The sequence below is a fragment of the Rhea pennata genome, chromosome 3 (genome assembly GCF_028389875.1).
Source record: "Rhea pennata isolate bPtePen1 chromosome 3, bPtePen1.pri, whole genome shotgun sequence".
Classification (NCBI taxonomy): Eukaryota; Metazoa; Chordata; class Aves; order Rheiformes; family Rheidae; genus Rhea; species Rhea pennata.
The window spans coordinates 84,181,772-84,195,687 of NC_084665.1; the positions used below are offsets into that span (position 1 = coordinate 84,181,772).

The window sequence follows — 13,916 nt, forward strand, 5'->3', positions numbered from 1 at the left end:
AGCGCTTGTGCTTGTTGGGCCTGCATGAGCCAGTTCGACTTACTAACCTGACTTAAGAAAAAGGAGTAATTTTCTGCTAGGTCAGTAAGTTGAATCATCTTTGGGAGGCGTCTGACAAGCGCTGGAGCTGGCTGTGAAAAGAGGGGAGTGATTAGCCAGGGCTGTGAGCAGTCCTGTCCTGCCCGCATGAGTGAGCGGGAGGGACTTGTCCCCCTGGGATGGCCACAGTGCAAACCATGACGGAGCAGCCTGTCACCCTGCCTGCAAAAGGCAGCAAGCCGTCCCCGGTGCTTCCCAGCCGGGTGTGTGCCGAGGTTTGCCGCAAACCCTGCCGGACCAGGGACCCGCGTGCTGCGCTCCAGGCAGCAGAGCCGTGCTCCCAGCTGCGGGATGTTAATTCGCTCCCTGCCTCCAGGAAGGGAAAGGTGAGGAGCCTCACGACGCTGGCGCTCTCGTTTAAGTCCGGCATTATTTAGAAAGGCTACGAAGGCCTGCTGGGTTAGCAGCATTACAGTGGAGAGGCATTCGGATGCTGCAGCGCCTTACCGTTGTGAGGAAAAAAGTAAAATACAAAGCTTTTTCTTTTCTTGTTGTTCACTGTACTATAAGAACCTCTTCTTATAATTATTATAATTTGATTTAAATGATCTATTTTAGCTCCTTCACATTCAGTAACATGGAAAGTTCCAGCCTTTTTAAACTTGATCTTTCTCTGTGTCGCCATTCGCTGCGAATGCCCCCGGAATCTGACGCTGCGCGCGTACCGAGCGCCCAGCCGTGGCTCCCGCAGGAAAAGCGCCGGCGCTGACCCAGCGCAGAGCAGCCGCTCGCGCCCAGCGGTTAGGGGCCGCCGGTGTTGTAGCGGCGGCGCTTCGCGGGGCGGCGGAACGGTGCCGCGCGGCTCCTGTTGCCGCCGGACGCCGGGAGCGTGGCGGCGGCGATGATGTGGGGCGGCGGGACGAGCCGGGCCCTCAGCCGCGGCCTGGCGGGCCGGCGGGCGGCGGCCGCGCTGCCGCGGTGCCGGCGGGCTGCAGGCGGTGAGCGGCGGGGCGGGACGGGACGGGACGAGGCGGGGGGAGCAGGCCCGGCCTGTGGTGACCCCGGCACCGGCGCGGCCTTCCGGTAACGGCCGCGCGCGGCCGCGCGCCGCTCCCAACGGCTGCGGGCCCCGCGCGGCCATGTCGTGCCGCCGCCTCGGCTGCCCCGTTACCTTCACCTCTCGCCATACGTATGTTTTGAGCTTGCGATGCCTCTGCTAGCATATACTGTCCCGTTTAATCCTTGTGCATTCCTTAAGTAGTACAGCGAGGAGGTGTTTACACAGTTCTGCACAGTTAATATCCAAGAAAAGCCTGTAAAACGGGTGTCACTATTTCAAGTGAGCCCCCCCCCCCCGGCCTCCCTTTTTTACTGTAAGTGTGATCAATAGATGTGTGAGCTGCATACTGATGAGTGCTAGATGTAAAGGTTGGTCTATAGCAGCACTGATGAACTAGATTTTCTGCCTTTGGGCGATTGTAAAGCTGACATTTTCAATTCAGTTGCCTTTTTTTTTATTATTTTTTTTCCACTTACACAGATGACCATGGTGCGCTGTCTTCTCAGACAGGCCCAACGGGTACTCTTGAGAACACTATCTGGAAAATACAGCTGAAATCCAGTAGTACTCTGCCTGTCTTTCTAACTGAAATAAAGAGTCTGTAAGTATTGTGTCTAAAATAATCCTAAATGATGAGTGTTATTTTCTGTAACATTTTAATTTTACTTTGTGGCAGTGTCATGTGAAGTCATTTTTAAATCTCACAAATATTTAGATATTTGGTGTTGCCTATTTTTGTTTTAATAATTACTAATTTAAAAATTATAGCCATGCAGTCATCTGTTTTGAAAATACTTTATTCATGCAAAGCTAAAAATCTTTTTGCTTTACTTAAGGAACAGTGGAATTTGCCTTTAAAGGAACAGTGGAATTTTATTTGTTCTTCTGATCTTCAAAAATTTGTTTTTTCTGTATTTTTGCTGGCATGAAATATCAGTATCAGTTTCATGGTATTCTGCTTTTGTTATTTAGGTTCACCATGAAGAGACTTTTCAGCACTTCACACTCAACAGTAGATTCAAAAGAAATGAAAAAATTCCAGCTCCTTGCACATAAGTGGTGGGATGAAGAAGGAGAATATTCAGCTCTTCATTCTATGAATGATATTAGAGTGCCATTTATTAGGTATGCCTTTGAAGATGCAAACTTTCTTCAGATGCTATTTCTGTGCAACATCAGAATATATTGTAAAAGAATTACAATTACCAATACTTAAGATAACTACGTATAACGTCTATTAAACCACCTTGTGTGTTTGCCCTTAATAACATCCCTTTTCTTTTAGAGATACTCTGTTGAACATGAGTAATAATCATCAACTAGGAAACCCGCTTTCTGGACTTAAGATTCTAGATGTTGGCTGTGGTGGTGGATTGCTAAGTGAAGTAAGAAACAATTTGTTCTTCTTTATTATTTTAAAAGAAGTGTTTTTTTTCTTTTTTTACTATTTTGTTGCTTAATTCTTCAACATCTGCAGAAGAGCTTTTCTCTTCTATAGTATATTAGTTACATGGTGTTTTGGAGTGCAGTGAATTCTACAGACCCTATAGATTATTTGTTTAGGACAGTGGTGGTGGTTCACAGAAAAGAAGGGAATCTACTGAGAAATGCTAAGATCTTAAGGGTCATCACAAAAATAAGATTTCAAGCAGAGTAAAGAAAAACAAAAGGAGAGAATGATGTAAATGTCTTCTAGCACTCCTCTAGGTAGTCACAGTATGAGAATCCTTTTGTTTTGTTTCGGAGCTTTGGCGAGAACACTTTACCATGACATTCCCTGTTATAACAGAAAATACTATTTCCTAATATAAACTTATGTTTATAAACTACTCATACTACTATAAACTTGTTTTTTCTGCTCATTTCTTTGAATTGCTTATTGTCATTTTTTCATGCTGTAGTGAGATTCTTGCTTTTGCTTTATTTCATTAAAAACAAACAAACAAACATGGAATAATGCCAAACAGCTGAAACACATCTCCTCCCTGCAGGAGAGAGTCTCCTGATGTAAGGGCTCGCACTGAAGCTGCTGCCAGAGCAGTCTTCACAAACTTGGGATTGGGAAGGAACCAGATCCATCAATGATAGAGCTGTAGGGCCATGCAGGCTCTGAGCGGTGCTATTTCCTATCAATAGGCTAGAGATAGTTTGCAAATCCAGGGTTACAGATCTGGCTGAGTTATTCTTGGAACTTCATCAGCACTTGAAACGGGGTAATACAAAAGCAACTTGAATCTCATCCCCCCCCCCCCTTTTTTTTTTTTTTTTTTTGAGAAAAATACTCTGGTCTTGTGAAACTCTACTCTCAGATGTGACTGGCAAAATTGGTATGTTGCATAAGCTTCTCAAATTGAATAACTGGTGAATTTCAGGTTGGAATAACATACATGTGGTCATGTTCTACAGACTGTTTCAGTTTCAAAAGAGGTTATGACTGAGGTGTTAACCTATAAGTAAGAAGACACTAGAGAAACTTGAGTGACAACCAAGTCTGATGCTATCCTAGTAAACATCAGTGTTTAGTTCTCAGCAGTGAGAACATCCCAGAGATAATCATATATTAAGTAACCATTAAAAAGATATGAGGATTTACCATTACAGGTGGATGTTGAAGAAAGTAATGATAGTAATTAAATACTGCATTGGTTTTCTTCCTTTGTTTTTTCTGTATGTGATGGTAATAGTGAAAGAAATCTTTATTTGGGGTAACAAAATGGTTTCAAAACAATTTATTCTTAAAAAAAAATATACACTTTAGGCATTTTTATGTCTAAGGTTACTGCCTCTTTTCCTGAAAAAAATTATTATTATTATTATTATTATTTTTGTGCCTTATCTCTAATAAACCTTTAAATAAAGCTGGAGGATCAAAGCCCATCATTTATTGTTTGTCTTATTCCTCTATTAATATTCTCTGCAAGTGTTTTCAGGATTGTTTATGCAGTTTCCAAATTTGCAGACATCTTTAAATTGTTTTCATGCAGAGAATAAATTATTCTCTGTATTATTAGCCTCTAGGTAGGCTGGGAGCTTCAGTTACTGGAATTGATCCTCTGGAGGACAACATTAGAACAGCAGATCAGCACAAGTCATTTGATCCCATCCTGGCCAAGAGAATACAGTACAAGTCCAGTTCACTGGAGGAGATTGTGGAAGAGTCTATGGAAACCTTTGATGTAATTGTAGCTTCTGAAGTAGTGGAGCATGTGGCTGACCTTGAAATGTTTATCAAGTGTTGCTATCAAGTGTTAAAGGTAAGAGAGCTTTTGCTTTCGTTTTTGGGATTATTTATTCACTTTTATTATTAAAGCTTTTATTTGAAGTTAAATTTATGAAAACACCTAAATCTGGTTTCGTTCCTCCACCTTGAAGTGCCTGAAATATGAACTGCACTCTGGAGATGCCTTTCGTTCTCCCTGAGGGTGCAAGAGGAGGATCTTCCCATCTTCAATGACTAAAGTTAAAGGGAATTTGTTCCCTCAACCCTGCCTTAGTTAATATTTACTTAATATTAACGTTACTTAATATTTTAGTGTTGCTTTGCGTGAAGACCTCAAGAAATCTGATTGTATCTCATCTCTCCTGGGTGAGAGAAGATGTGACAGTGCTGCTGCTGATGGACAGCTACAGTTCAGACTGAATTGAAACTCTCTGTAATGACATTTCTGACACAAGATTTTATTCCAGATCTAGACTCATATCAGATGTACTCAAGGACTGCTTTTAAAGAATCATGCTTAGATATAGTTGGGCTTTGTTTTATTCCAATACTATTTCATTTGCAAAGAAGGATGATAGGCCCAGTACACAAGCAGGAGCTCTCCTTTAATCCCTTGATTTGTGTTTCTGGTCATCAGAAAGCATGTTTATTATTTGAGTGGAACCATTAACCAGTAACTAACTGCTCGTGGAACCAGTAACTAATACTTGGTTTAGTGGGAGTACAGAAATTATCCTTTATTTCTTTCATCATACTTACAAAACTACTACTACTGCTTTAACCACAATTCATTCCTGGTTTTCTTTTTCGTCCTTGTAATTGTTAAAATAAGCACTGTATTCATCAGTATCTTAAGCAGTGTTGTACGCTTTTTAGATTTGGTTTAAAAAAAAAAGAAATGTGTATTTATATCTCTCTATATATTTACATTAGTTCTTGCATACACTTTATACCTTTCATTCATCCTTTTCCTGGGCAATAGTATGTGTTATGTGTGATTTGGGTAGATGTTTCTGGGACAAGGAGATACTTTTCAGGTAATCGAAGGCTTTTTGTTGACTATTTGAAGATTTTTGAGTCACACTGTTAGAACACTACATTCTGACTTTTTAAATTGTTTTTAAACAGCATACTTGTAAATATGAGTTCTGTCATGAAATTAGTTCTTACTCTTAAAGCATGTAGATTTGGACATAGACAAGTTACATGATTTAATGCAATTGAACTTAGAGTTTTTTGGCTTTTTTTTCAAAATATTATTTTAATTGAACATTTTAATCTTTTAAATAGCCTGAAGGTTCTTTATTCATTACTACAATCAATAAAACACAGTTGTCCTATGTCCTGGGAATTGTGATTGCAGAAAAAATAATAGGCATTGTTCCAGAAGGAACACATGAGTGGGAGAAGTTTGTTCCCCCTGAAGAGCTACAGCGCCTCCTGGAATCCAGTAAGTACCAAGCTAGATGATGGAGATGCACAGACATAACAAATGTTCTTTGTAGAAAAGGTGATGGGACTGGATGGGTGAGGCATCTGATGACAACTATACACTCCTTTTACTATGTGAGTTGGTATTAACCCCCCCCCCCCACCAAATATTTACTTTGCTTTAGTTCCCTGTAGAGAAGCTGAAGTATGATTTGTGTTATTCTCTTGGTAAGGTCTTCTCATAGCACTTTACAGTGATGCTGTAAGGAACATGACTAATACTTGTTTGTGTGCTGGTTGTTCTTTCCATTCTCTCTTCAGAGGAGAAGCAGGTGCAGAGGAGTGGTTTGTTTTGAGAGGATGTTTGCTTTCTGCCTTCTCTCATATATCCTGCTGGGACACAGCAGAATCATGCAATGAACCTGAGAGCTGCTCAGCAGGGAGTGCTAAATCACTCCTCACTTGCACCGATTTTCTTGCCTTGATTGTGATCTTCTGCTTCTTATATTTACCCTTCTTTGGGGGAATCTCCATAATCCTTCCAAAGACACGTTCAGATGATGATTTTTTGAAATGAGTAATGTTAATCTTAAGAATGTATCCACCTACAAAAATTCAGTCCCCCACATGTGGTGTTGTGAAGCTAGCATACCACCTTGCAGTGGCTTGTCATACAGCAAGCTAATGGTACGTGGCCTGACACAGAGCTATTGCTGCTGCTACCAATAGCTAGGCGCATTATTGTCACTAGTGCTGCCAGCGGTGATGCCTGTTGCCACTGCTCATGGTGATATCTGACAAAAAACAGGCTTGTGAAGTACTGCTCCAGAGCTCAGAGGAAGAAGCATATTGCAGACTTGCTATTCTAAAGTGATGTTGCAGTGGCTTAGAATATTTGAGAGCATCAGTTGCTTTATGTCTTCTTATTTTTCTAGGTGGCTTTTCAGTGAAGGCTGTGAATGGGATGTTGTACAATCCTCTCACGGGGTCATGGAGTTGGATGGAAAGCACAAGCATTAACTATGCAATGCATGCTGTGAAATCCGGGGGTCAGGGACAGTCAAGCCACACAGACCCCTCATCAGAGAAGCAACATGGACAGCACTCTGCCACAGCTGGCACTAGCATGTGACTGAGACATGTGGTGACAGACTGCCACCAGGGACAGAAAAGAAGGTTTTACACAGATGGACATCATAAAACCTTGTGTAACAAGAAGTTTGCTGTTTGCATGAATAATGCTTATACTTTTTTGGGCCAGTTATCTTAGGGCAGTCTCAGAAAAAACAAGTGCCCATTATCTTAAGAATCATTTAAGAGTGAGATGACTGAAGCTTTTGAAGAGTAAGTATTTTTATAAGAAGACAGTTGCAAATTATCAGATAGGGAAATGTAAATTATTCTGTCAATAGCTTGGAGGAAGCTCTTCTGTGACATTTTTTTTCAGTCCTACCAGGAAAACTCAGGTCTCCACAGAATAATAGCTCAAATGTGGAAGGAGTTTTTAAAATACAATACTGTATGGTAAATAAAATGTCTTAAATATTCAAGTTGCTGAGGCAGTTAAAATATAAATCATTTAAACTCCCCCCCCCCAACACCTGCCAAAAAAGAAAAAAGTTTCAGTATTATTATTATGCCTCTTCCCTGGGAAAAAGTGAAAGAACAGCGAACCTTTTTTGACAGGTCATGCTATTTCTACAGTTGACATGAGTTAGCTGTGCAATGGAAGAAGAGTCTCCTAGACCAGAATGCCTCTGTGTTAGAAGTCTCTTCTCTGTAAAGGTACTGTGCCTATAATTCCAACTTCCTCCTCCACCCAAATAAAAGAAGATAAAGTTGCAAATAAATTTTATTAAGCAACTGTATCTTTATGCCAGAAAAATGATATGTTTGTATGTCTGTCCTAGAACTGGAGGGCCATGCCTACCCACTCTTAAAGTCCTGATGCCACACATGCTAAGGAAGAGTGTTGGTCTACATTGAAATAGGACATTCTAAATAAAATGACTTGTGTCCATGGTTATATTTCTTTCCTTAATGCTCTCACTTGTAAATCTCTCAGCTTGTTTACAGGTACAGAGATGGGTTGGCTCGTTTTTTAACTTCAATTTGCAGGGATGAAAATTAAAACTTTTTTTGGGTTACTCACGCATCTCTTGTGGTAGAGGCTTAGTGGGTTAAATTATTATATTACACATTTGCATTCTTGCTATGCTGCAGTTGCATGTTGCTTTGGAATCTAATTTTTGCGATGGATCTGATGATGCAGAGAAGTAAACAGTTAATTTATAATGGAAATACTTGTAATTCATTGATAAAAAGACTGAAAGGGATTATCATGATTATTTAGCATAGCCATTTCAATAACAGTGAATTCTGCATTGTAAAATCTGTTTGGGATATAGCTTGACTTTTGGGAAGAAGGTTCATCTTCATGTAGAGTGTGCAGTGATGGAGAAGCCACTACATTGATAAGCAAGTTGTTCCAAGGGTGATTAGGTGAAGTATACTAGCTTCAGATTCCAGCCAGTTATGTCTTTATGGCTTTATTTGTAGATTAAGGCCTCCTCTGTTACCAGCTGTCTCTTTCTTGTAAATATCCTTGTGGTTTGGAGTCAAGTCATCTCTTAATCTTCTCTTTGGTAAATGGACTGAGATTGTTATCTAAGTGTTGCTCATTACACTGTAGGTTTCTGGCTTCATATGAAACTTTTACGTTTTGTGGTAAACATCTGATTCCACCCCAACTTTTTATTTTCCTTTCTGAAGCATGACCATGGAAATGGATGCAGTATTCCAGTAATGGTCTCACTAATGCTGTCTGCTGCAGTACCACAGTCATTCTCCTCTACCCGACATCCTTGTTTTGCATGGGAGTGTCTGCTCAGCTGGTCTTGCATGCAAAATGAGGCGTAGTGTTTGGGAGTGGAGTGTCACACCAGGAAAAAACATGGAGGCAGAGCAGTTAACAACAGTCTTTGCTCCTAAGAATGTGGCCTTGTGTTTAGGCATATTAAAGCATGTGCTTTAAGTGAATTCCCCTAGCTATGCAATCTACTCAAATTGAAGTTATTTACTACTCTGTGCCTGTTTCAAATTTTACCAACAGTGAATTGAAATAAATAGGATCTGAAAAGCACTCAGACCATGACAGAATCCTGAGGGAGCCCACTAGAAACACCCTCCAAGAGGGTGATAACCTGCCATTCACGTATTTGATTTTAAGACCTGTGAGGTAAAATGAGGTGGATAAAATTGGGATAGAAAGCTGATTTTTGTTTGCTTTAGAAGCCATAAATATGGATGTATATGTAACCAGCTATTATAATGGTGGTCTTCTCCTTTCCATTCTTTGCAGTTGCTTGTTGCTTACTTGTATTTTTTCATTAAATTGCAAGCTGCTTGGGGAGGAATGTTTTTTCACGGCTATTTCTATTGTATCTAACACAAAAAGACTTTGATGCTGCTTAAGTTCCCTGGTCCTGCTCACAAGAGGGCTTATGTAGCTAAATTAACAATGGTTGACATTTAGGCAAGCAGCAGATGCACCTGATTGTCCATGGATTTTGACAGAAAGCTTCCTTAGGCACCTGACCTGCTCTTGCACACGTACAGGAGCACTGTCAGCTAGGGAGAGTTCAGTGAGTGGTTTGGGCAAAGGAGTGGGGATTGCTTAAATAGACCCCTATAACCATGATGTGTCTTCAGAGTGGAGAAATAATTTTAATGAGAAAGCAAACATTGTAGGACTTCCCTAACCTTGCTTTTTAGTTGAAAATTCTTTTTAATTCCATGCATTATTCCAAAATATGCATCTCTGACATAACATAAATGCAGTACTATACCCTGTATAACATTATATATTCATACTGCAAAACCTTTTTTTCTTACGATTTTCTCTGCATTGGAAACCAACAGAGATTTCCTGCTTCTCTTAACCCAACTGCTGCGGAAATTTAACAAGTGCTATTGAAATAGAATTTAGGTCAAATAGATTTTCCAATCTTCAGTTTTCCTGCTGCAAGTTTTTGTGAGCAGGAGCCACATGTTTGAAGCTTACAGGGATAGCAGTAGTAGGTAGTAAGTAGGTAGGAGAGAAAATGTAATGTTAATGGTAACAGGTAAGTGCGTGGGGACTCTAAAGCCAAATACAAAGTGATTCTTGCCTTGAGATTGTGAAGAACAGTCACAGTTTGGGCTTACTCTTCCTCAGTCTTAGTTTCTATTTCTGGCTGCAGAATCTTTTAAGCAGTCTTTGTCTCTCCATTTTCCAGCCACTGATTTCTGCAACACAACAAAACAAAGCAAGGAGTTGATCTGGCTAAAAAAACCAAAGAATCTGACAAAACAAACTACAGTGTTCTGGATGGTCTCAGCTATTCGGCCCAAGATTTGGCTTGTTGTGTTTTCTCACCTCTCCCCTGTCAAGCCATACAGTCTGTCACTTACCTGCCCGCCTTTGCTGAGTCTCATGCTTGTCTGAGTCTTCCACACACTGATTCAGCTCTCTGTCTCAATAAAAAAACCATGTTTTTTCTTTTTGGTGGGTTTTCGGTTGTTTAAGGAGCCAAATCGTCCCACTGTCAAGGACCAGAGCCGATCACCAGATAAGTAGTGAGAGCACATGGTTGGGGAGAGGGCAAGGGCAGAATGGGCCCTTTGAGTGATGGTAAGTTTAAGTCCTGTGCAACTGCAATTTAAGAAATAGTTGAAACATTAATTGCACTCAGTCCCAATTTGAATAATATGAAAGCTTCAGAGAAAATTTGTGTTTCATTTTCTTTTTAAATAATAGAACTTTAGAACTTGATGTTTCCATGATGTTCCATTGTGCTATCTCATTGCCTGATACTCGCTTGCAGTCAGGTGACATTTCCTGACCATTTTTACAGAACTTTACAATTTCTTTACATACGATTTCTCAAACAACCTGTATCAGTTCTCTTGGGAATGGAAAGGAGAGAAAGTAGTGGGAATGGAAATGTATAGTGTCTGTGAGTGGAGATAAGAATAAAGACTATCTTTTAGAAAGTTTTCCTGAAAACAGCTTCTCAGGTTTTTTCTTCATTATGCTGAAACCTCAGCTCTAACTAAAAATAGCTTATTTTCTTCACACAAGAAATGCTTGAAATCCCTTCTCTTGAGATATTCAAAATCTGCCTAGACGTGATCCTGTGGAATGTGCTTTAGGTGACCCTGCTTGAGTAAGGGGGTAGACTAGATGATCTCAACCGTTCTGTCTGATTCTGTGAAAGGAATAATCCTGTGCAGTCTGAAGGTTCAGATACCAAAAGGTTCCACTTCTGTAATAAACCCTCCCCCTCTTTATTTTTTAAGGTGGGCTGATGAAGCAGGGGAGAGGAGAACAAGTGAGACAGGAAGACTATGAATCAGAATTTAAGTGCTGATGATGTAATTGCAGTGATTTGAGAGGAATCCAGGTGTATCTGGTATGAGGAACACCACTGGAAAGCTGGTAGTTACAGAAGGAAGAATATTAATTCCTGGAAGATAAATATAACTCTTAAGGACTGAGACTGTTAAGTAAAGGTATACAGGGCAGTCAGGTTTGAGCCTGCCCTGGAAGAGCAACAACCAGTGGTTGGGAAAGTGCTTGTGTCGGATTGAAGCACAACAATTCAGGTGTTCGCAGCCTCCCACTTGTTTTTGTATGTTAACTGCCAGTGCCTCATTCCAAAATACCTATGCCCTTGCTGAGTTCCTTGAAAGGAAAGCTGGCTCCTCTAGATACAAACTGAATATTAGTTACTTATTATGTGTAATCATCTGCTAGCCTCCTCATTCATAGTGTTTCCAATGTTTATATAGGGAATCTGTTATTCTGCTGCTATATGTTCCTGCACTATTTCTTTATTTCTTATAGTATTTAATTCACTTTTATCAGGAACATAGGCTATAGGACCTGTCACTGCCTATGCTCCTATAGGTCAGAACAACTTTAATCCTTGAACTGGAACACTGAGCAAGTGAAATGCCTCAGGTAACATTGATTTAGTGAAGATACTGTCATTAATTTGTTAAAAGGGAAAAGTGTGGAAGCCCTAAAGGGTGATAAGGAAACCTGCTGCATAATTCCTCTTCCACATCCCCACTCCTCTGAAGTCCTCAACCAGCCAGCTTAGTACACGTGAATGCCTTTTCTCTCTAAGTCTTTACTGTGGATCTTTATTTTGAAGTAATAGGCCCACACCTCGTTATGGGGCTGCCCTCCAAAGATTATTGGGAGGTAAAGCCTGCTCGTCTGCTGTCCCTTCCACAGAGATCATCTAGTGAAAATTGTATCTCACTGATTTTCTTAGTAGATCGCAAAGTACAGATCTCAGGTGTGTTGTTCCCATTTTATGGGTAGATGAACTGAGGCACAGAGTGGTGAAGTGAACTGCTGCAGTCACTGAGCAGGCTACAAGTGGACTGGGAGCAGAACAGCACCCAGAGGACCAGCCAGCAATACACTGCTCTCTGCTCTAGGCAGCATTGCCTGTCTGGTGTTGCCTCTGCTCGGCTTTGCTGAGCCCACAGGGGAGGGAGTGGTATCATTTAGTATATAATTACCCTTCAGAATATCTAAAGCGGATCCACGGTTTCTCTGCTGTCTCAGAGTAACTTTGTTTTTCCAACACTGTGAATTTTGTTGCACTGTCTCCTGCTTCATGATGGGTCATCAAAAAATAGTAAAACGTTGGTTTTATGACTCTTCAAATCACTTAATTCTGCTTATACTAACAAGTACTATGAATCTGAATTAAAATAATATACTTTCAGGTGATGTTTTTGTGATTAAAATCGACCTGCATTCCCCCTGATTCTTCCAGATTATAGGATAAAATTCCAGTCCTTTAACATTCATGCTAACAGTAGACTTTCTTTATACTGATAGACTCATACCTCATTTTCTTGAAGAGATACAGGATGATGTCATGTTTTATTCTAGGCAGAGAGGCTAGGATTTCATCTAGGATGTAAAATCACCAGACTTGTTTTGATTTATACGTGCATTCTTTGCACACCCAACACTCCTGGTGACATCAGTGTATTAGGAATTCAGGATATATATTTTGATCTGCATTTTACAGTGCCTTTACTTCCCCATGGAGTCCACTGCAGTAATAGACAGAATCAATATTCACTTTTAGTAAAAAATAGAGTATTTTTCTGCTTAAAAGGACATACCATTAGTATTCCATTAATAAATGAGACCTCTGTTGCATCCTCATGAGTTATGCTAACAAAAAAACTGCTGAAACAACTGGGAGATAAAAATGTTAATTTTATTCTCCTGAATTAGAAAAAAATGCCTAACACCTGAAGACATAAAAAAGAAAATAAACCCCAACAACATAATAAAGTGCCTATATATTCATTAATACCCCCTCCTCTCCTGCTGCCAAATATCTGCTCCTTGACAGAGCAGAAGCTATTAAACCATTGGAACTGTTCCCTGGTCATGTGCTTGCACAGAGTCTTCTACTCTGCAATCCTTTATATTTTAAATCCCTAGAACAGTATTTCTCAATATACCCTGGAGAGAAAATGGCCTGTCAAATCTCCCTGCAAAAGGTGCCTGCTGGAGGAAAAATGTACGCAGGATGGATGAGATCTGATTCACCCAGCTATGGCTGTTGACAAAATATTCTGGAAATGCTTTGTTTTTTCTGTAGGCTGTAAAGGAAGGATGAGACACTAGATGAACCTACATGCCAAAGTTTCTGAAAGTGAAGTCAGATGAAATGATGTCTCCAGCCTATAGACAAGCAAAAGGCTTCTAAGGTCTTTGCCAAGCAGCCCTTTTTATCCCAGCACCAAATTCACAACAAACCTCTGCTTTGCCATCTGCTGTGGTGCTCATCAGCCTGCATTCCCAGAGGCTGCAGACAGCGGGTCAGTTGCTGTGCTGCCCTGGCTCCCATCCATCTTTATTGCCAGAGCTCTCCAGATGCTCAAGAACAGTCTTAGCCTCAGGGCTGCTTTTCTGAAACTGGCTCTCCTCCTTTTCCATCCTTTTCTCCTTTTTTCCATCCCTCCTCTTTCTCCTCTCACTGCCTTCAGCTTGGAGTTGATTTCCAGACAAATGTGTTGCACTGAGATGATCTGCTGTCACATTTGTTGTCCCATTGCCCTGGACTGACAGGGTTTGTGTTAGCT

The 13,916-nt window shown here is 40.6% G+C and overlaps 1 protein-coding gene across 3 annotated transcripts; it reads left to right on the top strand.

Moving 5' to 3' along the window:
* Positions 1-780: 780 nt before the first annotated feature.
* Positions 781-10,797, top strand: COQ3 (coenzyme Q3, methyltransferase). Of its 3 annotated transcripts, none has more exons than XR_009957991.1 (8): positions 781-1,037; positions 1,580-1,700; positions 2,072-2,224; positions 2,385-2,484; positions 4,111-4,353; positions 5,610-5,769; positions 6,686-7,535; positions 10,028-10,797. XR_009957991.1 is itself a non-coding variant. In XM_062572717.1 (7 exons), exons 1-7 carry the CDS (start codon positions 941-943, stop codon positions 6,880-6,882), a joined length of 1,071 nt encoding a protein of 356 aa, XP_062428701.1. In that variant the 5' UTR covers positions 781-940; the 3' UTR covers positions 6,883-9,160. The 3 variants fall into 3 exon arrangements, 1 of the variants encoding a protein (XP_062428701.1); XR_009957990.1 differs by lacking the exon at positions 10,028-10,797 and adding an exon at positions 7,661-9,160; XM_062572717.1 differs by lacking the exon at positions 10,028-10,797 and having other exon boundaries at positions 6,686-9,160.
* Positions 10,798-13,916: the final 3,119 nt, after the last annotated feature.